The sequence below is a fragment of the Glycine soja genome, chromosome 20 (assembly GCF_004193775.1).
Source record: "Glycine soja cultivar W05 chromosome 20, ASM419377v2, whole genome shotgun sequence".
Lineage (NCBI taxonomy): Eukaryota > Viridiplantae > Streptophyta > Magnoliopsida > Fabales > Fabaceae > Glycine > Glycine soja.
The window spans coordinates 41,193,761-41,220,474 of record NC_041021.1 but is presented as its reverse complement, the minus strand read 5'-3'; the positions used below and the strand labels follow the sequence as shown (position 1 = coordinate 41,220,474).

The 26,714-nt window shown below is 30.0% G+C and overlaps 2 protein-coding genes across 3 annotated transcripts; one reads left to right on the top strand and one right to left on the bottom strand.

The window, feature by feature from the left end:
- Positions 1 to 1,170: 1,170 nt before the first annotated feature.
- LOC114402245 (putative methyltransferase C9orf114) lies at positions 1,171 to 6,100 on the bottom strand. Of its 2 annotated transcripts, none has more exons than XM_028364749.1 (11): positions 5,824 to 6,100; positions 5,677 to 5,724; positions 5,362 to 5,526; positions 5,166 to 5,232; positions 4,276 to 4,340; positions 3,752 to 3,830; positions 2,980 to 3,095; positions 2,812 to 2,891; positions 2,152 to 2,221; positions 1,633 to 1,710; positions 1,171 to 1,511 (listed from the first exon to the last, which is right to left on the bottom strand). In XM_028364749.1, the coding sequence occupies exons 1-11, from the start codon at positions 6,019 to 6,021 to the stop codon at positions 1,473 to 1,475; spliced, it is 1,005 nt and encodes a 334-aa protein (XP_028220550.1). In that variant the 5' UTR covers positions 6,022 to 6,100; the 3' UTR covers positions 1,171 to 1,472. The 2 variants fall into 2 exon arrangements, with proteins under 2 accessions (XP_028220550.1, XP_028220549.1); XM_028364748.1 differs by having other exon boundaries at positions 1,171 to 1,535; positions 5,824 to 6,099.
- A 15,635-nt stretch (positions 6,101 to 21,735) lies between these two features.
- Positions 21,736 to 23,097, top strand: LOC114402586 (protein FANTASTIC FOUR 3-like). Its single transcript, XM_028365216.1, has one exon. It carries the CDS (start codon positions 22,034 to 22,036, stop codon positions 23,012 to 23,014), a length of 981 nt encoding a protein of 326 aa, XP_028221017.1. The 5' UTR covers positions 21,736 to 22,033; the 3' UTR covers positions 23,015 to 23,097.
- Positions 23,098 to 26,714: the final 3,617 nt, after the last annotated feature.

Sequence of the window (26,714 nt, the reverse complement as noted above, 5' to 3'; positions counted from 1 at the left end):
GCCGTCTGTTTAAGTATGTTTTACAAAATCATTTTAATAATTAATAATATATATATATATATATATATAAAGTCATTTATTTTTTATAGATTTTGTTTAGTTATAATTATTAAGAATATTTTCATTTTAAAAAGTTTATAAATTTTTTTAAACTACATATATATTTTAGTAGATATAGAAGTTATAAGTTTAACTTAGTGGTAAAAGAAGAAAAAGAAAAAAAAATCATGGATTCAATTCTCCGTTTAAGAAAATATTAGCAATTAACACTTGTCCAAAAAAAAATATTTCAGTAGAGATAATTATGTATATGGTTAGAGTTTCTTTTAAAAGATTCACTAAATAAAAATAATTTATTAACGGATGGTTAATTTATGTGATACATGTCTGGTTTGCATTAAGAAATATATCAAAGTTCGAACCAAGAAAAAACCTTAAATTAAGAAAATTAGTGTCACCATTTTATGATATTATCATATTATTAACAATAACAAAATTACTTTACGGGGAATGTTTCTGTGGTTTTAGACTAAAAATAAAAGAAAAAAAAATCCAATAAGTACAAAATGGTTTTCGTAAAGCTGGCTTGTGTTTTTCGTCAAACACTCTTAATTTTTAATTAAAGTTTATTTAAAAATAAGATACTAGTCCACAATCCGCATTATCAATTCGTGGATTTCCTTTTTTTCGGAAAAAATGCTGAAAATATAAATAGTTTCTCAATAATAAGAGTTTTTTTTTCAAATTTCATTTTCGTTTCCAAAAGATTAAGCAAGCATTATAAAAAAATTAAAAGTGATTTTTTAAAAACAAAAAGTAGTTTTCAAGAGAAAAACAGTTTTTTAAAAATCCTAAAATTTTCTAAGTTGGTTAATAAATGAAATAACAATTAGAAAATGTGTCTCCATGTAAAATTATGTTTGATTTGTTTTGTCAAGTATATCTTAAAATTTGAAATAAGATTCGTGATAAAATAAAATTTTCATCATAAAGCAGCACTTTGTAGTTGTTTTTACCTAAGTACAGGGGATCCTGATCCGTCCATACAGTTCGACTAAATATGCCGTTTGTTGCTTTCTTCGAAGTATGCATCTTTCCATCAAGAGATGCACGTTCAAATTCATATCTGACTCAATTTTAGTTTGAACTATCTTTATAAGGCTCCAAACATAAGGAAAACGCAGAGTGATCGTGAAGCTTAACACAATCGTACAAAACGTTGACATCTATTCCTTCCGATGTAACATGTATTGATGGAACACTACTCTATTTGCATGTTTTACAATCAAGGTAAACAACAGATAGTGTTACAACTTCCAAAAGAGTCTGGAAAAGAATCCTGCCACATAATGGCCACTTTGGGATGAGGCAGAAGAACAATTTCTAATTTGTTTTGAACTAATGCCTTCGTCTCAGTTTCAGCCAGAATTTGGAGAATCAATGCCATATGAATTTTAAGACTTCAACAATGTTCAACACTGGAATGCTCGGCTGATTGGTTCTTGGAAGTACTGAAGAGAGATAAAAATAGCTTCCTATTCAAAAAGATGAAAATTAAGCAGCGACTTAAAACAGGTACACAGTAATTTAATATAAGCAAATTGACTAGGGAAAGAATTAAACAGATAGTACCTCTGTTCGAATTGTTCGGCTCCCCTGATGTGGACATGTATTTAAATATAAATTGAATGCATCCTGTGCCTTTTTTCCCTGCAAATTTTAGGGAATAGAGCATCAAGAAAACTAGTATTCAATACCATAGTTCTTTTTTCCTATGTAAACTCTAAAAAGAGTACATACATTATGAAGATATCCAATATTACTCAATATTACAATCCATGTACAAGTTTGTTAATGCTGAATTAGAATGAAATTAGTACATAAATCATGGTATTAGAACCTAAGAAAGACAAGCATCTCATTGAAAGATGAGCCTGAACAAGTAGAAGGAAACTCTCAACTCTTGATGATATTCAGGATTATGACCTATACAGTATTCCACTTCTTTTTAGTATATCAAACAGATGTGTAACAACAGAAAAAGGCATGTGCTCAAAGATTCTGGCAAATTTATGGAATCTCTGATTGGTAGCAGTCTCACAATCACAGGTTACAACCATGTATAAATAACTAAAAGAAACTATGTAATACCTTTAAGTTGTCATCTTCTTCAATACTCTCTTCCAAGCCAGCCAGTCCACCAAAGGCAATCAATAAATGTCTACCAATTTAGAGAAACAAGCAATTTATAAATGAATTCAAATAAAAAACCTTGCATCATCAGACATAATTCTTTTAAACTTTATATTTCAAATTTAGTCAGTTAGTGAAGCTCAATACAAGTAGGAAGTTACACAGATAAGAAAACCACTTCATACAGAAGCCAAATTTATAATTGCAAAAGTCAATATTATGATAATAAGATGCCATTTTCACAAATTATCGAAGAACCCAATCCTATAGCATTTCCTGGTCATATTGATCCAGATTCCAGATTCCTATATCAATGAAATTTTAAAAAAGAAACAAAATGCCTGAAGGCTGTTATTTAATTGTTGACTTAAAATAACTTTATTGCCATGTGTCTTAGGAGCAAGCCATAGTTTCCAATCCTTACCCCCATTTGGAAAATTATCATTTTAGAAATATATAATGAACAAAAAGAAAACAAATTTGTAGGAAGGGATTTCAAAACGCATATCTTAGAATTATAAGCTCTTTCACTTAAAACAGCAATGAAAAGAAAATTTAAAACCTGCAACTAAGCAATCTAACATTAATTATTTTGCAGCTGATGTTAAAACACAATACCTGAAAGAAGGTATTTCAAGATCAGATGACTTAATAATCTGACCATGCTCAGAGGTACCAATTATAAAATCATATCCACGCTGTCACAATAGAGTTAGGGTGGAACAACAAATATTAGAATAGGGATATTATAAGCCATATTTGTCTGTTTAGGAGAGGGGAAGATACCTTATATGCACAATCCTTAAATACTGCGCTGATATTATGTGCATAACGCACTTGGTATCCCCAATATGTTCCTTCTTCCCTAGGCTTAGATGATGAGATGACCTGGCGTGGTAAATCTAGATGAAGTACAACATTGCAAATCAGCTTAACATATATTGAAGATGTTGAATGCAGTTGGCACTCATAAATGTAATTTCTTCATTAATAGTTTAATATGTAATCAAGGTGCAGAGATTCTTTTTAGGTTCATATTTAACTGAATGAACATGGCAACTTTTTATATTTAAATGTATCTCACATGGATATTTAGTGATCCTCTAGCAATAATACGGGCATCACATGCTAAGCTTAGCAAACTTGAAATAAAAAAAAATGGAGAAATTATGTAATGGATTTTAATTGTAAGAAATATCTTTCAAAACAAAAGGCCTAAATTACCATTTGAGCTAGCACAAGGGACACAAATGAATACTTCAAGATGATAATTGATAAGGATGGGTGGAAAACCAACCCCCCAACAAAAAAAAAAAAAAGTGTCACTCAAATTGAAATTGTTTTTTCAATCAAGAAGAAAATGATATTTTAATTTGACTAACATGAGAGAGCAATACATTGCTGGAGCAAGGGTATGGCATTATGACAATCAGGACAACAGTCAAGTTTGCACAAACAGAAAGTATGGCACTGTATAGTACAATTTTCATCAAGAAAAGATCATCAAACATCTTAAGCAGAACTAAATAAAAAAGACAAGCAAAGATCAATTTATTACCAGAATCCAAATTGCGGTCAGTTCCCATGGCAACAGTAACTCTTCTTCCTGGTTCAAATATTTGGTCAACTATTACATTCTGCATATGTTGTGTACTGAATCAGATCATACACAAACAAACTGAAGCCTACTTAATAGCCATATTAAAAGAACAGAAACCAACCAAAGTGATTTAATCTACAAAATAAAATTAACAATCAACAAACATTACAACTTGCAAATTAAAATGAAAGATAAGGAAAGGAAAAAGTAAGAGAAAAAGGAAATGTCGTGATGGTATTTCTAGACATCATTGTTGAACTTGTGGTCAAATGCCAAAATCCAAACAACTACGTGCCAAGCATGAATCAAAATGCAGATAAAAGGATACATCTTCAGGGAGGATGTCATAAGAAAAATGAAGGAAATAAGGAAGAAGAGAATTGAAAGGGACTAATTTTCCCTCCCCTGCGCTAAATAATAACAAAAGTATTTTAAAAAAGGTAAGCTTCGGGCAAAGTAATCTACAACATGTATGCCCATACCTTCACTAACCCAACATCAACTAGCGTTGCCCCAGAGTTTGAGTCTCTTTCTTTTACTGTGACACCTATGAAGTTATTGCAATATATCAAAACCTGGCCATAGTAACAATGGAGCAGAATAACAAACATGTAATAGCAATGCCAATGATAAAAATGTTTCAGCTTTAACATTTTTTTTTTGTGCGTGAACAGCAAAAAAAAAGTTCGAATAAAGAGGACAAAATGTCCTTTTAAAGTATTCAGAAGGCACCAATACAATAAACATCACCAACAATCTACATACCCATTAGAGAGAGCCAACAACACCGATAACCAAGCATCATCCCACCAAGTGAGATAGAATAATGGATTATTTGTCACCATTGAACTCCATCAAAGACCAAATTTGCAGTTAGAGTAAGGTCCTTCTTAATGGTTTCTCCTAAATTTTTCTTCTACCCTTTCTAAGTGAACTTTCTCACCAGAGCCTTACTTCTCACATGAGAAACCACCTTAGATGAACTCCTTTCATACTCTCCTTATTAGGCATGCTAATACACCTATCTCCCAAATAAATTCATTCCTAAATTTATCTTTTCCTTGTAAGTATTCTCATTTAGCTCAGCATTCTTGTCTCTACTGCACTTATTTTTGCTTGTTAGTGATTCATTGCCAACCATTCACTGTCATAGAACATTTGTAGTCTTATAATTGATTGGTTGAAAATAGAAATATCCTACAGGTTTAATATGTAATCTGCAATCACAAATTACAACCAGCTTGAATGCTATGTGTCACTCAAATTAAAGAACTCAACCAATCCCTGCATAAACCATATATATCAAATCCTTCCATATCTACTGATTACTCCATATAACAGTTAGAAATTATCCTAGAATGCAAAGGCCTACCTTCTCGATATGGAAACCATTCATGTTTGCGCAAATGGTGTGGAGCATCAAGGGGTGGCAACAGGCCCTGCAAACAAAGACAAAGTGCAATACAAACAACTAAAGTCAAGCATGGACTAACACTAACAGTCAACAAAACTAACAAACTTCAGAAAATGCAAGGGAAGAAATAATCCAGTTAATGAATTGTTCCAACCACAAATCTTAGGCTGTTATGCATTGGAAAGAGAGCCTTCCTCAAATACTGAGGTGTCTCAAGATACTGCAGGATTCTCATCAGAAAAGCAGCACCACTTTCATCACCCACATTATCCAGCACGGAATCATTATCTGGGTTACTTTTATTGTCAAACACAACCACCTATGTACACAAATGACAATTAAAACTATATCAGCAAAAAAAATCGCAATAATAATAAGAACTAAAAGATTATTATTATTATTATTATTGTCATTATTATTATTATTAAGCAAGATGTGAAAATGTAGAGAACACAGAAGCTTTAGCAACCTCGTTGATTCGGAAAATGGTTGCGGCACGAGCGATTTGACCAGCCAACTGAAAAGGGAAAATAATATTGGAAAAAGAAGAAGGGGATGAGAAAATGGAAAAAAAAAAAAAGGGCGTCTTTAATTGAAGAGTAGCCTACTACAGTACCCGGGTAGCGAGCTCGAGAGTTGGAACGTTGTCAATGATGGAAGCAGGCACGGCTATGCTAACTGTGGGTATTTTCTTCCTCATTCTCTTTTTCTTAAGTTTCTTCTTATTGTGAGAATCATCGTTTTCGCCATTTTTGGTGTTGAGTTCAGGTTCCACCTCGGCATCTCTTGTCTGCTTCTTGTTCTTCTTCGCCATTCCTAGAACCGGCCTTGCCTTCGATGGAGTTAGAGACTTGTTAGAAAGGTTTTCGGAGCTCCTTTTTGCTTGTATTCACTTTTTAAATATTTATAGTAAATGATAAGTGATTTCTCACTGTTTTAACTGTTACATTATAAGAGGAAAGTTTAATGGTAGATTTTAAATTAGTATCTTAGATTACTTTTTGGTGTACTCTATAATGTTACTTAGAATTGAGAATTTGTTTCATTTTTTTTAGTGATAGATCTCATTTTGAGATTTTAGATAAATTTTTTTTTGTCTCACATGAATCTTATTTTTAAATATTTTATTTAATAATTTGTTAAATTAAATACAATTAATTGAGTAATTAATTTTAATGAAACAATGAAGAAAAAAAATTATAAATATTAAGAAATAGGAAAATGAACATAAATTTAATTTTTATTTATGACTAAATGTTAAAGAAATGAAAAATACATGAACTAGATAATAATAAAAAATTGAAAAGCATTAATGTCAAAGAAAAATTAAATTTCATTATTAGTGTGATTGTAACGTTCCCAAATATCATTTTCTAGATGAATATAATCAACATCAACATTACCATTGAACGTATCTCATTCTTCTTTGACAATCATGTTATGCAATATAATACATGTCAACATTATATTCTTCATTGTATCTATGTTTTACGCACACGATGAACCACATATAATTGCGATGAACCACATATAATTGCGAATCAAGATTTGAGCACACCAAATGCTCGTTTCACATCCTTTTTTTGTTGCTTCTTGACATTTTGTAAATAATTTTCTTCTGAGACCTTGTAGCATTGGTATGATCTTCACAAATGTGGCTCAACCTGGTTGAATACTATATGCAAGATAATACCCAATATTATATGGAGTTTCATTAATTAAATAGCAAATTGTACAATGAATAGTTTCACAAATTAACAAAAATTGAAAAAAAATTAAAATACGATTAAAATAAATAACAAGTCAAGCACGACTCCTAAAATACAAATTAAAACTACCTAGCAAATTAATACTAGATTCCTAGTTTATTCTGATTTTTTTTATAGAAAGGCTTAATGATCTTTGAGTTGACTTTCAGATATTATAGAAATGTCTTAGAATGTCATAATACTCATTTTCCAATTCTTTCTCCCTTAAGGTTACTAGTTTGGCATTGAGAACATTTATTTCCCTCATTGCTTCCTCCACACTAGTCAAATCCACATAATTGGTATATTTTCCTACTCCTTTCCCCCTGCTCTTCCTTTTGGTTGCATTTTGCCCCCATTGGACGAACAATTGAAAATGGTGTGTCAGCTGCAGCATCTTCGAGGTGTTTTTAGATTAGATGATGAAGAATATGTCCTAAATGCAGAAATCTTCGTCCTTTTAGAGCAATTTTCAGTAAACTGCTCTAACCATCTTGGTTGATCTTTCTAAAGTCGCCAAACATGTTTCAAAACAAAATTGGTTCCTTCATTTTCCTTCCAAATGGCATATGCATTAAGCATGACATCGTTATCTGTGCAATCACTTTTCTTCAATGATACCGCTTGCTTGTAATGACCCTTGAATTTTTGCACGGCCAGATTAATTTTTTGACATCGTGATTTCAATTTATTAACTGTTTTTCATGGAGTTTACCTCGAAATTTGTTGTAATTTTCCATGACTCTAAACCAAAACGCTTCTTTCCTTGACTAATACCAACAATTGGGTCGGTTGAGATGTTAAGCCATGAACTAATGAGGTGTATATCTACTTCAACTACAAAGGCAACTCAAGGCTTCCTTTTTGTCGAAGACCCTCCTATTTCCTCAACGACAATCTCGTCTAGCCCAACTTGGGTAGAAAATTGTGGAAATTGCGAACCAACGTCATCATTTGAAACCATCGTAGGATTGTTTGCGAACTTTGATAATTAACGGTAGAAGGGGTATGAGTGTTTGACATAAAATAATTTGGTGGTGGTAGTAAAAAAGGAGGACGATTTTGTGAATTTTGGATCGAAGGAGACATGTTGTAATTTTGTAAATATATATATATATATAAGTTTACCAATCAAATTGATTTGGATTCATTTGAAAAAAAAATAACTGAGTTTGAATTTGGAGAGACAAAAAATTAACTAAGCTTGAATTTGGAATATAGAGGTTCACAACTGGAATACAAGAATGACAATTAGGTGTACAAATTGGTACTGTTTCAACAAATTTACATTATCCCGACTAATTTCGAACATTTGCACTGTACTTTCCAGTTTTTTCTTACTGTTCGCGCTTCCTCCATTCAATTTTTCAAACGTTATTGTGTACACAATAACGATTATTGTGTACATAGTGATCTTCTCCTTCCCCAACATCGTACTTCCTCTCTCTTTTGCCTCTCTCCACCTTCTCCACTTCCTAACACATCCACTTTCTCCTCCTCCCTCTCTCCTGCCTGTTCTACTTTCTTCTGCCCCTCCCCCTCCCCTTTCTTCCTCCTCCCACGGTCTCCCTTCCACCTTCTTCCTCCCTCCTCTTGCGATCCCCTTCCTTTCCACCTTCTTCCTCCCTCCCCCTCTTGAGACTTCCATTGAACTCAAGGTATGTTGTTTTTTTCATTCTTCCTCTTCTGTAAAATTGTTTTCATTGCATTTTTTTCCTTCTTCCATTTTTTTTCTTCTCGCAGGTTGATCTGTTGGTAATTTGTTTTAAGCTTGTGCAGAAATCTTCAGGGTTTTTCTACAATAATTCATTCTCCACCCTGAAGATCTCTACATTACCTTTACTGCAAGATCTATACAAGACCAGATCTTAAGCTCAAGATCATTCTTCAAGATCTGACATTAAAGATGCTCTAAGAGCATATTTATTGATTTAGAACCACTAAGTCATGTAAATCTCATCACATTGTGTCTCTAACTTTTTTATGATTAATTTTATAAGATTCAAACTCGAAATTTCATTCAATGGAATTGGTCTCAATTTTACTTTGACCATCGACTTGTTGATTATTGATCGTGTTTTATTACTCTAAATAATTTCTCGTATTTCTCAATGTTTTCTTTTTTTATTTTTTATTCTACATAATTTTATATAGAATATGATTTTTATTTATTCAATTATTAAAATATAGTAATAATAACATTATATTTATTTGGTAATTATTAAAGCATAATTAAAAAGATTTTTTTTATCTATAATAAAATTTATATTTCGGATTACTCAATTCAAACTTATGATTCTCAAATTCCTCCTTTGTTTTCATTTCACCATGGTCATGCTGTTCATCATCGACTCCTACATTGTTGTGTGTGTCCCTTTTGTTGCTTTCTCTCATGTCGCCCTTGTTGGACTTTCGCTAAGCTCCCACATTATGTGGGCCTTAGGCTAAGACCCATCGCCACCACGAGAAGGTGCAATGCGGTAAAGAAGAGGATGGAGAGAGAAGAGAGTAAGCGAGGGAAGAAAGGTAAGATGGAAACTTTACAATCTTTGGGAGTGCACAAAGTAAAAGCGAAATGCATAAAGCAATTGCCAAAGTCTTAAAGTTGTTGGTGCTCAACCCGAAATGAAGCCCGTAAACTCCTCATTCCCCAACAATCACCGGTTACAAAGATAATGATATACAAGAGGCTCTTTATTTTAAATACCATTCATTAATATCTCTTATTTTTTATATTTTTTTCTATCACATAATAAATTTTATAATAATTATATTTTTTCTTTTTCTGGACGTTGGATATCATAAATTTTATAATAATTATGTTTTTTTTTCTTTTTCTTAACGTTGGATAGCACATTGAGTATCTCTTAAACATTTTTCTATCCCCAATTCATATAATACGGTTTCCCACTCAGCAAAAAATACCCCCAAATAGAAGTGTGTGGATCCTCTCTCTAGTAATAGGAGAGAAATACACACAGCCTTATGAAAATTTGTAACCATTTAATATTTTTTTTATCAGCTTTAACCATTTAATATGTCTGTGGGTATCTCTCATATTGAAAATTTTCAGTACCAGGAGAGGATATATACTCCAAATAAAATCCAGTAAAATCACACGCACATTTTTAAGACTACCATTGCATCCAATTGTAAAACAAGGGAAGGGAAGAAACTTCCAAGCCATCCAATTTAATCAAGCACTTCAATCATCAAACACACAAGTTTAGGGACAATGAGCTTCTTTCATCGTACGTTAAATTACTCATTTGATCTCTGTAGTTTCACGATTTATATATTTTAGTCCTTATATGAAAATAGTTTTTTTTATCCATATAGTTTATATTGTAACTATCTTTTAGTCCCTATAGTTTAAAAGTGGTTTTTTTAGTTATGTATTTTAATTTTCTTTTAGTTTCTATAGTTTGAAAGTGATTTTTTTGGTCCCTATAATTTGTATTTTAATTACCTTTTAGTCCTTACTATAATTTTTTTATTATAAATTATCTTGTGATAAATTAGTTATGAATTAGTTGCTAATATTTTAATAATTAATTGTAATTAATAATATTACTCATACTTTGATGATAAAGACTAAAAATGAATTAAAATATAAAATATAAGGACTAAAAGAGAATTAAAATGTAAATGATAAGGATTAAAAAAATTACTTTCAAATCATAGGATTTAAAAGAAAATTAAAATGTAAACTATAAAGACTAAAAAAATCACTTTAAAACTATAAGGACTAAAATATACAAATAATAAAACTATAAGGATCAAATGAGTAATTAAACCTTCTTTACAATTATTGGTGTTTGGTAAACATATTTTTTGAGATACTTCAGTTTTTTGATATGTTACTACGTAGATTTGTGTATTTTATTTTATTTTTCTTAAAATATTTATTAAATTTATCTTTTACTTTTTTATTAAGATATTTTTATATTTTATATTAAACTATTTATTTTAAGAACTTAAAGGTTATGTATTAATTATATAAAATAATTTTATATCATTAATTAATCATAAATCATCATTGATATAACTTTTAATAAGTTATTGTAAAAATTAATAAAATTATTATACATGATAGTTTATAATTATATGATGATGTAAAATTATTTGATAATGTTGATATATAATTGTCTCTTATTTTAATTTTTAATCATTATATTATTTATATTGTTCTTTTTTAAGAATGTAAGAGTATACTTCAGCATATTGATAATCAATTAATATTATATACTAATATGCAATGTTATTTTAAAGTACACAATAGTATTATTATACTAATCACAGAAAATATGACGTATACTTTTATTTTAATTTAGTTTCTTCTTTCTCTTAGCCTTTACGTTTGCTTATGCCTCAACCTTTTAAATATCAGAAAAGTTAATGCTTAGCTATGTCCAGTGCTTGCATGCAGTTGTTGCAGAACATTAGCCATTTATTGATTGATAGTGGCAGTCGTTAAATTGCTGTCCTCGTCAGCGCAATTCCTAATTGGCACATTAATACGTCACATGCAGTTCATTTAGTTCATTGACGTATGCAATTTTTCTTTTAAAAATATCGAAACTAACATTATTTTTTTTTACTGTATATAAAAACATCTATTAATACCACTCTTCTGAAAACCAGACCGCATGGGCCGGTTCAACTAGGGATCACGTGTCTGGTCTCTTATTTCCTGAAAATTGATACATCTTTAAATTATTATCGGTTGAAAACAGGTAAAAATCAATAAATTTGGTGAATTAACCAGTTTAATCGGTTTCGCTTAATTTTTTTTTTAAAAAAAAACCTTTAAAACGACATCATTTTGATTTAGAAAAAAATAAAAGAAATATTATAATTTATGATACTTTTAAGTTAAGTTTATTTTTATTATTATTAATTTATGCATATTATGTTTTTTTTTATTTAATATTACTAAAATATTATATTAAAATTATATATTTTATTAAAATTGATTCGATCCCAATTAAATTGTTGATCGTTGAATCAGTGTCTTTCCTGGTTTGATGACCAGGAGAATATTAATTAATATTATCTACGAATCCACGTAAATTTTGACAGCACTTTTTTTTTTAAACAATAAAGCAAGAAATATACATATTTTATCATTTTCACATTCTAACTTTAACCGGGAAAAGGCGCATATATGATATATATTATTCATATAAAACAATGTTCATAAAATATCTATGCATGAGTCGGCCGATTTTGTTGCTTATGGGTTATGATATGATGACTTCTTTAAAAGAAAATGTCCATGACATCAACCTACACATTCTTGGAGACAATTTGCATTGTCATTTTCACGGACAATATAAGAATTGAGTTGTTCATGACTTCATCTTCCGTTGAGCATTAGTATATTTAATGAGTGTTCTTCTTATTTCTAAAACGTATGATTTAATTAGGTAAAATGAACTTTAGTCGGATGTTACTTTCCATAATCAGAATTTCCCTTCGGATTAGATAAATATTGGGTAAAGGCTTTACTTTTCCCGGAAAATTACATATAGATCGTGGGTCTACGATGAACATCATGGACGTCATTTAGTTTATGGATTGGACTTTTTAAAAGTGATTACTTACATTAAAAGATTATGTAACGATTACTCTCAATCACTAATGAAAAAAAATCAATGATCAATATTGAATGTAAATACTTATCAAATTATAAAAGATCAATATTGCATGTACCCATGCTAAATTAACAACGGGTCAAAACAATTTTGAAATTTACTTTAAATATGTTTTTAATTACTGTAAGTTAATTTTTTTATTTTTGATTCATGTAATAAGTTTTTTTTTTAATTTTAGTCTAAGTAAGATTTTAACTTTTTATTTATAATTCCTATAAATTTGTGCTTACTTAAAAAAACATAAACTTACAAAAAAATAATAAATAAATAAAATATCTTATAAAGACCAAAATTAAAAAAAAAACGCACACTTATAAGATCTCAAATTTAAAAAATAAAAAATACTAACTTACAACATATTTAAGCCAAAATAACACTCGCCTCTCAAAGAAGTGCACCTCACAGTTTCTTTTATAATTAAGTTAGCTAGCGGAATTTTTTATTATATCTATGAAAAAACAAAAATAACCTGAAAAGAAAAAGCCACCCCCCGCCCAAAAAAAGAGAAAAAAAAATGTTTCATTCCTAACAAATTCATTACGAATTCATGCCCATAAGATGTTCATTCCTAACAAATTCATCTTCATACCCCATAATTAACAGTGTGTTTGGGAATATGTTAGAATTATGTTCAATGGAAAAAATATATTTTTCGATGCAAAAATTACACAGCAACGGGAGCGGGAAAAGAACGCACACACAAACACACTCTAACTTCGTAAAAATGAGTTGTAAAGAAGAGCATGTGCCAAGAAAAAATATTGATCCATGGAGGAGAGGTGGATAAGAGTGTTGAGCTTAATTAGAAAGATAACTAAAGTACAAATGATTGAAAAATACATAAATCTCATATGGACTGTCTCAAACTTTAGAATATAGTTTATATATCTGTTGGACAACTCCACTTAATATCAATTGATTTTAAGATGAAATTTAATGTTATACATTCTAATATGGTACCAGAGGAGACTCTAACTCCTGGAATCTCGTTCTTCACAAACTAATTATTTATGCAACTGAAATTTTTTGACACACATCTACTGGGCATATGATTTTCATATGCGGTTGGAGATATTGGCTACTGAATGAATAGTGTTTTTAAAAAAATGAAAACAGTCAATTAACTAATTTTTTATTAGTTGTAAAAGGCCGGAAAAGCTCAAACTGACGTTTGATTGCACAGGCATTGAAAAATATTGGGTCATAACCTGAGAAGAAAAAGCTCAAAAAAAGATTATACACAATTGGTGTGATGTATACAAGAATCCATTCCTATTTCAGAAATCAGAATAACGTTGGCCCAAGTGCGCAGTTGTGTTGAATTTGTAAATAATTGTACGTCATCCACTGATACAAAATCGAGGGTACGTCAATATAGCTTTCCCTTGAATATATACATAAAGAAAAAGACCCACAGAATTGGATTCACTTAAATAATATTTCAACTTTTCCCATCTCTCTTCTCCCTTTTTCAGAATTAAATTTTCAAAATACAAACCGGTGGTTGCGCCGCGACTGCACTGCATCACTTCATTGCAATACGAATACCAGCAAGAAGCAAGGTCAAAAAGAAGGATATATATATATATATATATATATATATATATATATATATATCACACGTTCCTTTTACTGTGCATGTGTGTGTATATAATTGCCACCAGATGCGAAACTTCAGGAAAGATGCTGTACTGTGCAAAGGTAATATAGGTGGTTTTGTGACAAAAAAAAAAAGTGATGGGTTATTCGAAGTATGCTAATGATTTAAGGGATGAAATGCGATATGCATGTAATGTAAAGCAGCTTGAAACATAACACAGATATTCCGACCCTTGGAAATTGATGAGCTTAATTAGTGTTCCATGATACACACGTACATCGAACTAGCGAATCATCGATCCAATATTGGACCAGCTTTTAAATATAATTTATAAGTTTAAAAATGTTTGTTTATTAAGAATTTTAATTACAATGTAATTTATATATTTAAAAGTATTTATTTGTCATAAATAAACATTAATTTTGTAAATTAATATATATATATATATATAAAAGAGGGATATATTTACTCCAATATTTAATGGTAATTCTTTTCAAACTATTCCTCGTTTTCATTATTTTTTTTAAGATCTAATACTTAAAATTAATATTAATCTTAAGAAAATAAATAATAAAAGTAATAAATAACTCTAAAAGAAAAGGTAAGTACATTTCTCTTGTGTGTGTATATATGTATAAGGATTGCTAACCTATTCCCATGTGTTAGAGTATGTTAATATACTGCTAATTTGAATGTGGGTTCCACAGAGAATCTGATTATCAATTCTATGATATCCAGGAATCAATAAGAAACCTGTTGCTGTTGCACGGAAGCAGCTAGCAAACTCGATCGACCGCTTCACAAATAGAATATTTCGCTGATATTTATAAATGTTTCTTGTCTTTCTCACCGCCACCTTGTTTCCCACCACTTGAAAGCTCAAATGCAGGAACTCCCAATGAACCATATTCTAGAATATCAAGATGATAGTTAATATATCTAAGGCAGGTAGAATGAACATGTATTAATTAATGATGCATATGTGTACGTGCAAGTTGAGTCTTGGTTAGAACTTAGAACTGAATAGCTATTTGTTGTGCAGTGCTAGTCACTGTCTGAAAACATAATTAATCTTTAATTATTATGTTTATAAACCATTTCAAGGGCTCGAGATGTACTTATGCAATTAGCAATTTGATCAATGACCACTAGTTGATTGACATGTTTGCATGGTTTAGGTAGCAATGTCACTATGTTGTTAAGTGTTACAAAGGAGAGGGCTTAAACAAACTAGAATTATTAAAAGGGTGATCGACACTCACATGGTCAAAAAGGTAGGTGGGGGAAAAAATTCGACTTTGTTTCCTTGCTTGTTTAAGCTATGAACTGGATTCTCTTGTCATTCCCTATAAAGTTCCTATTATTAAAAGATGATAAATTTATGGTGAAACAATTTGAAAGCATGGCTAACCTTAGGCGTCAATTAATTAAGTCCAAAAGGATATGACGTATACTTTGTCAATGATTCTCCATTTCAAAAAAACAAGACTAAAGAACATACATTTACATATGGATTCTGATGCAAATATCATCCTATCACTCTCTAATCAAGTTGTCATGCCTAGCTAGCTACCTCCCTATAGGTTTAAGCCTTTAACAGGAAAAAAAAAAGACAGACACTCAAATTGGTACTCAGATACGAAATATTTTCTTTGTTCTTTTTTCTTATCAGATGGCGGACATAATAATATATTCTTGTCGATCGAGTTCGCTAAGGGAAAAACTTTGGCATCAAAACACGATGTTTAGAAGTACAAATAGTTAGTGAGCTTTTATGTATGCGTGTTTGTACGTGTATATGGAATGTGAGAAAGCTATATTAGCCAAACTCATGGGTATATATGGTCAAGATTAAATTTAGCTAATTAAAAATAATCTTAATATTTTTCATGCATATAAATAGTTAAGATTTTTTTGGTCTCTGCTTAGACTCTTCCATGACAAGCTGCCTAGCTATATGTACACACACAAAAGTAAATACGATGCTTAGTGTTTAGGTTAATGTATATGCGATATACGTTTTAATTTATGTTTCGCTGAGTTTCATATTATGCTAATTAAAGCTAGCAATTAGTGCACTGTAAGCAAATCAAATTCTGGTGCCGGTATATAAATTAAGATGCTGATGCTTTGTACATAGAGATTCTCTCCATGACGAATCAACATTAGTTCAATTCATATGAACGCTCTTTCAATACACACCGGGAGGTAGCAAAATTAATAACTTAATGTCTAGCTAGCGATAGTGGAATATCTCTGTCATTTCTTAGGCTTACCTGGTGTAAAGTGTACACGGTAAACTATTAATTAAAGTTAGAAACTTAAACGAATGGGGGCAATAAAATTTAAGAGTCTAATTTTGAAAACTCTGTCAATGGATGTAAAAAAAAAGTCATTCAATAATTATATATTATCACGTCATTTACGATGTTTAAAAAATATAGGAATCCTTTAAAAAAAAATCTAGGAATGTACAGTCTTTTTTTTTTACATTACATGACAAATATTTTATAAATTCCTAATTTATTACACTTTCTGCAAAAGGAATTGTGCTTGAGCTTAAGCCCAGTGCCCACGTATGGACCCAAAATGAGATATATTTTTAGTATAAGAATCCAACATTTTACTGTTAATCTTCAATACCTGTTTCTTGGGGTGGGCATGAATTTAATTTTTAAGAATTCAATCCATATCTAATTTATATCTACTTAAATGGATTGAATCTTAAATTTATATTCATATTTTTTTAAAAAAAATTTGAATTTAAGATTTAATCCATTTAAGTGGATATGAATTTAATCTTCTATATCCACTTAAATATTATAAGGATTTTTTTCTTATAAATTTTAGTAATTAAATGCTTAAAAGTGAAAACTTAACACTTGTTCATTTAAGAGTTATTTTTAACAGATTTTGATCAAGATTATTTTTGATCAATTTTGATTAAGGTATTTTCGTCCTACTTCGACCAAGACAATTTCAATTGACATTGACCCAAACATTTTTAGATCGACGTCAACTAGGATTATTTTTCGTCTAATGTCGATTAGTGCATTTTTATTCGACGCCAGTCAATGATGTTTTTGGTCGATTTTAGGTATGATTATTTTTTGGTTGAGGTATGTTAGGGCTTTTAGTCAATGTCGGTCGGTGAGATTTTTCGATTGACATCGACTATGATTATTTTTTAGCCGACATTGGTTAGGATTTTTGTAGCTAACATCAGCAAGGTTTTTTTTCTTGTCGATGGGTGTCATTGATATTTGTTTGTCAACATTAGTTGAGATTATTTTTTGGTCGATGTTGACTAAGTTTTTTTGTTGACGTTAGTTGAAACTATTTTTTTTATTTTTTGCATCACCTAGGATTTGTTGGCCAATATCAGTTATGACTATTTCTTTTGTCCAACATTAGCTAGGAATATTTTTTTGTTGACATCAACAAGGATTTTTTGATTGACATCAATTAGGGAAATATTTTGTCTGATGTTGGTTGATGATGTTTTTCGATTAATGTCGGCCAAAAAAATCATAATTGACTTTGACAAAAAATAGTTTCGTTTGACGTTGACCAAAAAAATCTTAGCCGAAAGGAAAGGGAAAACTAAGTATTTTTTTGTATAAATTCAACTACATAGATACTTTTAGTTACATTCTTCTTACACTTTAGTTTCTGAATAATATATTTTATGTCAATAATTTTTTCATAAGTAATCATCAGCAAGTCCACATATATATATATATATATATATATAATAGTAAGATTCTGTATATTTATAAAAAAGATAATCTAACTATAATTTTTTGTATAAATTAAATTGTCCAATGATATTATAGGAAATGTAACCTATAACAGTATAAGTTAATCTGTTAGATAAGTAGATAGAAATACAGAGAAAGAGCTGAGAGACAGAGACTCGATCTTGAGTTGATTTTGGTTTCAAATATTAAAAAATCCCGAAAAATAAAAAGAGGCAGCTTTGTATCGTTGTTGCCAGTCCAGAAAGAATAGACGACAGAAATTGAAAGGGTGATTGTGTCACGGGGAAGATCTGCGTCAAAAACTGACAACCATAATAGGACATGAAGATAATCTAAACAAAAATTGAAGAAATTGAGCTATAATTCTAAAGTCCCTGACAGCTCTTACCTTTGCATCCTTCCCAGAATGCCCATTTTAAGTTTTTTTAATACTTTCCATTTTGAGTCAGTACTTGACTACTTGGCTTTCTTTATGAATGAAACTGGTGGGTTTGCATGTTACCATAAAAAGATGGCATTTGGTATCAAACACACGTAGTTAAAACTTATATACAACTAAGGAATGCACGATTTCAGCTAAATTAAAATAATAAAAGGAATGCAAAAAGAATTTGTCAGGAATACATTATTTTTATTTATCCACAAAAGCCTACAAAATAGGTAAAGCTTGGAATGCCAATGAGTTTTTGCAATTTAAATATAAAGCAATATAGTTTGGCCTATATAGTTATTATTTATTCAATGTATAGATTCTTAATTTGACTTGCTTTTTAATTTTTAAAATAAAAGCATCATATTTAAATATTAATAAGTTATTGGTTTAAGTGATTGATCGACTTAAGTAAAGTTTTAAATTCAAGTTTTATGAGTGAAAAAAAAAACATATTTTAAAAAATTTTCACTAAAAATGATTCAATAGTTTCTCGACGAAAATTAATTACCTCCAACAATGATGTGGACGTGTGTCCAAGGTTAATCTTAACATTTTATACGCTCATAACTAGACAATAGTCAAGAAACTTTTGTGTAGAAGTATTAAAAAGAAAAGATACACAATTTCATTAAAAATAATAAATTTTATTACACAAAATATTTTCTTTACTGATAAATACAAATATAAAATATTACACGTAAATAAGCATTTGATTGTTTTCATAGAAATCGAAATTTTGTTACCTTTAATGCTAGAAGAAGTTAAATTTTAGGAATAAAAGAAGTTTAGAAAAGCTAATAAGACGAATTGTTGCTAAAAGAAATTGATTTTTTTCTCCTCGTACTATAGTTGTTTGGATATTTTTTGGGTCCTCTTTGGCATAAGCCTTGGGCAGTCACAAATCAACACCCAGGGTTGACCCGGCCTGCGTGTGCACACAAGACTAAGGACCCGTTTATTTTGAGCTCATATAAATAATATTTTTTAATAAAATAATCAATTTTGTATTTTGTATGCGTTTGTTGGCTTGTGCACACAAGATTAAAGATCCATTTATTTCAAGCTTATATAAAAATAGTTTTTTGATAAAATAATCAGTTTTTTTTTGTTTTTTTATGTGTTTATCTAAACTATTTTTATAAAAAATATTTTTTTTTGTTTTTTTGAGGGGTAAGTCTTTTCTTCTTAAAAAAATCACCTTTTCTTTTTTAAAAGTATTCATTTTAAAACCATTTTTAAAGTTTTGAAAACAAACTAGCCTTGAGTTAAGAGCGTGGGTGGGAATAGTATAATCTAAATCCTCTAATTAGTCTTTTTCTGTGTGTGTAATGCAGATTTATATATTATGAATTTATACTACAAGTAGTAATAGATCATGAAGTATTAATTTTTTTTTCATCATATACTGTTTGTTAGTGTAAAATCACAATGTTTACATTAATGGATTAATTTTCGTAAGATAAAAGTCATACCAACAAAAGCAGTCACTTAAACATTTTTTTTATCAGTAAATAAATAACCATTATTTTATGTAAGATATATGAGAGAGCTCCTGAGAAATGTTCACGCTGCACCTCATTTTCATCATACCACCCAAATTTAACACATATATATTTAATAAAGAACTCAATCTCTTAAAATATTAACTCGTTCTTTTCTCCCCTATTTCTTTAATCGCTGTTACAAAGGGTGTGTGTGAAAAAATATTGGATTCAACATAACCTCATTTTTTTCCCAATCCATCATGATACTGATCACTTCTCCGTTTTGAATTTTGAAATGCCTAAACTGGCATTTGGTGCCTTGTAAATAGCAAACCAATCACTCACAAAATTACATTTTCAGCTGTATCAAGAAAATAAAACTACTGCATAAACTTTTTTCAAAGACGAAACCTGGACTAGTTTTGAATTTAATTTTAGGAATATACACTTCATATGTGACAAACAACTAATTATTATATTTTGATGATTGACAATTAGAAGCCCTTAATTTAAAGTTTGACTTTTTAAAAAAAATGAAAATTACATCTCTTCTAAATACATGCATTTCAAAATAATATCACTATATTGGTCAGAAACAATGATTTTTTTTTTATAACAAAAAAAAAAACTGATGTGAATGCCACTAAAACTTGTATCCTAAGCATGTTGAGGCGTGCCATGATGAAGGAATTTGAATTTGTTTCACCATGATCGACAGAACATGTCCTCCTGCCGCGTAGGACTGACTGTTGGGTCTATCCCAAAATTTCGAACCCTAGGCAAAAAAATAAGGCCCTGGGATCCTGTTTTTGTGGCTCCAGATTTTCCCAAAGCACAATCATTGTAGCAGGAAGTCCTCAAACATGTACCAAACACCCCATTTGAATCAATCATAAATTCCTGACGGTAAATCGGTAAAACATTGATTTTTTCATTTGCCCCATAAGATTTTGATCATCATTTTGCATAAAGAGGGGAAATAATTAAGCAGTTACCATTTTTTTTCAAAGGCTGCGTGCTGATGTTTCACTCCTCCTTTTTAACTTTCTCTGAATAAATTAACAATCAACCTAATGTTGGCCCTACATGGTATTAAAACCCTAGACAAAATTCAATGGATGGCCTTCAAAAATAACTTCACAAGATCCTGACTATAAACACAAAAGATATCGCTATCAAGCACAAATATGAGAATCCATGTGTGTTCTGGCCTTTTGTGACTTTCTTTTGGAGAGGAAAAGTAAAAAAGCTGGTTATTTTGCAGTCAAATAAAACCATCCTTCTCTCCGATTTTTTTTTTATTTCCACATAAGGGCATCCTAAAAGCCCAAACTTTTGCAAATTTAAGATTGTGAGCAAGAAAAATTCTATATAAAAAAGTTATTATTATACTAGATAACAATGATAGGTAGACATAGATACTCAATCATATAAATTATAAACACTTATTTAACATCTCATTTATTTTTATAATTTTTATTTTAGATTGTTTCATATTACTTATCATCTCTGATTCACAAAAAAAATTATCATCTTTATACTTCTATCTATTCTATTTTTCTCATCTCTTGTGACAAATTTAAGGTAAAAAATATTTACAAAAATATTTATACATTATTTATCAATAAAGTCCTAATCAAACTCAGTTTGATGAATTGCGGATTCAATTTTTAATAACTGAATAATTTTTGTTGACTTTTTTTTATTAACGTATAGATTTCCATAAAATATTATTCTATTGTGTAACATCACGTCAGAAACAAAAATACTGTACTACCAAAAGTGAGAAATCTTCTTTTTTCTCATTCACTTCTTTTTTTGTGTGTATTGTGGTGAAATAAGAATTGTATATTTCAAGTGGGTCAAATGGCCCTCCCTTCCCTACTTCCCTAGGACACTTTTGGGGACTACAAATTCATTCCCACCCTCCCTCTCTTCTTCCCATGCCAATGCCAACCAAGTCTTCCATTCTCTCACTCTCTTTGTTCCTCCCTCTCAATTACTTGCTTGCAATACTCTAAAACGCCGTACTCACTTACCTGTGCTTCTTTTTTTCACTCCTCACAAAACAGAACACTCTGTTTCCCCTGTTTTTCACTTCTTTCTTCTTTTTCCACCTTTGAACATCTCAACAAGCCACCACATGGCTGCAATTGTACACCACGGATTGCAGTCACACCTCGAGTCCCAACACGCCGAGTCAATAGCTCTCAAACTGAGGCTCCCTTCCTCAAAACCACCCCTCCCTCAACTCATCGATTTAGCCTTCAAACCCTCCTTCTGGGATTCAAATTCAACCATCAAACCCCACAACGAAGAAAACAACAAGTCCACACCCTCAAACCCCAACTCTTGGAGCTTCCTCGAAGCTCTCTCCAACATCACAAAAGAACCATCACAGAACCAAACCACCTACGTGCACCCTCAGCAGAAACGCTCCTCGCTGAGCCTCAGCCCAAAGAGCCTCCAACTCTGCACCGAAAACCTCGGAAACGAAAGTGGCAGCGACAGTGGCAGTGACAGCGATGAAAACAGCATTGACATGCTTTCTTCATTGAACGGGAATTCGGGGACAAGGGAACAAGCCCAACAAAGGCAACCTCGTCAACTTTCGACAGCGAAGAAAGCGAAAACCCAGAATTTTCCACCCCCTTTGACAACGATAAGGGGATCTGACTCTCTTCGTGTGAGACCCCACCGCGAAGATGGACGGCTAGTAATCGAGGTCACCAGGGTCCCACCTAGTCCCTCGTGCTTTCATGCTGAAAGAAGCCATGGCCGCCTTCGCCTCTGCTTTTTGACAAACCACACTCCAAGTTTTGACACGGAAGCAGCAGAAGATGACGTTGAAGAAAACGAGCCATTTGCCAATGAAAAAGAACTCGAAAACGAAATAAGTGGACAAGTAAAAGATACCAAAGAAGAACACGAGGAAACAGAGAACGAAACAGGGGAAGAAGAAGAAGAAGGGGGGGAGGAGGAATGTGTTGCATGTGGGTATGTGGAGAGTGATGTTATTATCATGGAAAAGTACGAGAGGCTGAGAAGTTGCAACGAAGGTGGTGACCACGAGAACTATGAATTTTTAAATTGGAGTGAGCCACGTTTGGTGGCTACTTCGTAAAGCTAGTTTAGTTAGCTAGCTACTACTACCTTGAGATTTTTGTATCTCTATTAATAAAAAATTTACATTTGTCTTTTTCCCAATTTCTCTTTTTGTCCTTTTTTTTTTTTTTTTTGGTGTTTGCTTTTACGTGATGAATCATTTAATTCCCCTGTTTTTCCATAAACTATGGTTCTGGTCGGCAGTTATTATAGTTACTCTGTTTCCGGGACACACGCGCAGAGGCGCGGCTTGTTTGGGAGAGTTTTTAATTTTAAGTGATTCAAACAAAAGCCACGTTTTGAATACCCGAGGTGAACGCAGGTTAATTTTGTTTCCATGAATGGATGTGTGATTCTAAGAATTTGAGAAAAGCGTTGAGGGGATGCTGTGGATATTGGGAAAGGAGACAAGGGTTGTTAACTTGTCATTAGTAGTAGAAAAACAGGATGGTGAAACTGATAAATGTTGGTGCAGAGTGGGTGTGGATGTCGCTGTATCAGTGGAATCTTATTGCCTGATAAAGGAAAAATAAATAAAGACCCAAATTAGCATTGGGGCCTGCTACTAATTTGATCTACACCATGTATAATAATAAAATAAAATAAAAACAACAACCATAGAAGAAAAAGTGGTCAATATAAAAAAAAATTATATCATCATATAATCATAGTCATATATATTGTAAAACTTACGGGTATTCAAAACCAAACAAAAGCTGTGTAAACCGTCAAAACAATTAAAAAAAACAAAAAGAAACTGCTTAAATAAAAATCCCTAAAATTAAAAAATCTAATAAATGATATATTTTTTGTTTGATTTAATTTGTAAATCTTGTTATCAAAATCAAACTAAATCACATATTAAAATTATATTGATGTTATTTAATAGATATTTATCGTTATATATTTAATATTATTTTAAATTTATAATAATTATAGTATATGATTTATAGTGTACATTTTTCTATAATAAATTTATAATATGTGATTTTTGTTATGGTAATAAATAAATTTATAATATGTGATTTTTGTTATGGTAATAATAACAGAGGTAAGTGTTTTAATAAGAGTGATTGCAGTGCATTAAAAAGTTGAAACAAAGAATGTATGGCCTTAACTTTTAAAATTCATGTACAATCAACACGTGGACAACCATAATGTAGGCCAGATGATTTTTATAATATATTTGATTGATTATTAATAATTTTATTAATTTTTTTAATAAAATCTACCAATTATAATTTATTATTGGTTAACTATATTTTTTTATACTAACAATATATAAAAGTTAAACTCAATTAACACGTTAAATTATTAGATAATAAACCTTTGACGTAGGTAGCCTTTTTCATTACACTTTTAATTGCTTAATTAGTTTAATATAGTCTACTTACTAATTAAAACAATTATTGTGTTAATGACATTATAAGAAAGGTACATATTTATTATTTGTTTTAAATATTTAAGTAAGATGTAATAATGTATATTTATCTTTTTATAATAATGAAATATTCTTAGTTACTCTCTTAGTATGCAATAAGTATAGAGATGTTTGGTCCAATCGTGTCTCGAGGTAAACTAATAATGAGATTAAAGGGGTTTCACTCAGAAAACAAAAGCACCTCATTCATTAATGGGAGAGTCCCCACCAATGCATATTTTCAGAAGGTGGCATAGAAGCTTTACTAATTTAATTGGGTACGCACAACACCAGGTTAGTTTTACCACTTTAATCAACATAATTGGTATCCAAAATAAGTAAATAAAAATGATATTCTCTGCCACGTAAAAAAATAATATTATAACATTATGTATTTTTATTTTTGTGAAAATTTGTTGTATTATACACAAATTTGTGGGAAAATTTAATAAATTGACTTAATTAGATACAGAAACAAATCCCACAGAAATATAAAAAAGGAACTTTTGATTAATAATCACGTGCCATCGAGTAGTAGTAGTCTGAAAAGAAAATTGTTGTTAAAATGACTGTACAGACTCTGGCTAATTCTACGGAGTATTGTAATTAGTTTTTAATTTTTTTATTGTTTAAATAAATTTTTTTAATGATTTTTTTATATTCAATAAGATATTTTAATTAATTTTTTTCCTAGTTGAACAATTGTTTGACATAAATAATTTTTTTTAGTAATTTCTAATATTTTATAAAATGTTAATTGAAATAATATTTTTTAAAACATTAACTTTTAATTTTTATATATATATATTTTTTTTATCCTCAATATATTTATGTTATTTTTTTAAATAAATCATGATTTTATTATTTTTTTGTTATATTATATTTTTTAGTTAATTTAATAATTAATTTTATTAAAAATTTATAAATAATAAGATAATTTTTAACTTTCAATTACTAGCTAACTTTATAGCTTCTAATTCATTTTTCAACTAGTTTTATCAAACATAATCTTAATAACTTCTAGTATTTTTTTAAACGTTACCTTTTAATTTTTTATAATTTCTTTTATTTTTATATTTAATATGTTTATCTAATTTTTTAGTTATTCTTTTTAAATAAATAATAATTTTTTTATTTTATATTTTTTAATTATTTCAATAATTAGTTTGATCAAATATCTATAATTTAGTAAACTAATTTTTTAACTTTCAACTACCCGTTAATTTTTTAATTTTGTGCTAACTTTTTAGTTAGTTTTATCAAAATTCTATATTGACTAATGACATGCTTGTTTTGGATTTTGTATATATGATCATTGTTTAGTTAACATTCTAACCAAGTAATCAACAACCACAATCCAAATAGTTGCCTAACAATTAACTTTTCGAAGGTACTCGGTATCAATAAGCATTGAATTAATTCAAGTTGTTAGGTAGAGTCGTGTAATGGTGTGTTTAAATTAGCGTTCAGTCAACATTAAAGATCCTTAAGAGAAGAATTGACGTTTAATGTGTTCAAGAAAGTGAAGAAAAGAAAACACTCAGACTTATAATAAAAAAAATTGAGTTTTAACATAACTACAGTTTTAGTCAAAAATACATAACTACATTTTTTAATTAAAAAAACATAACTGAGTTTTTAGATATTCACATATTTTTTGAAGGTATCATTTGATTTGAAAACTTTCAATCTAGGAAACACCGGTAGACACGAGATAAAGTTATGACACAAATATAGGTACGACACAACACAATTATTAATTTAAAAGTATCATGATTCTTAACTTTCAGTTACACAAAGTAGGCATTGCAATTTTTTTCCCAATGTTGTCTACTATATACCATGTATGAATTAATTTACTTAAATATGCGTGCAAATGTTATTTTTTTATATTATTAAATGAAAAAAAAAATCCATATGAATAGTAGATATTCATGGGTAAACCCTTCCAAATGATTAGATTTGAATAATTAAATAAGTACTTATGAGTAAAATAACTGATTTTATTTCTATATCTAAAAGCTTAATTGAATCTCTGGTAGCATATTTAAGAAACCCAATCGATGAACGTCTTTTTTAAAGTATAACACGTTATTCCTTCTGGAGTGATATGGCATGAGATGCACCATCAGTCTTCTGGTAATGAGAATATTCGCTAATAAAGAAAAGCTAAGCTGGAAAACAAGTACGTATAGAAAGGAGAAACTGATTTCATTACATATTGTAAAAATAAATACAGGTGGAAAGTGACATAAATGAAAACCAAGTACCAAATTAAAACATGAAATGTCGGGAACAA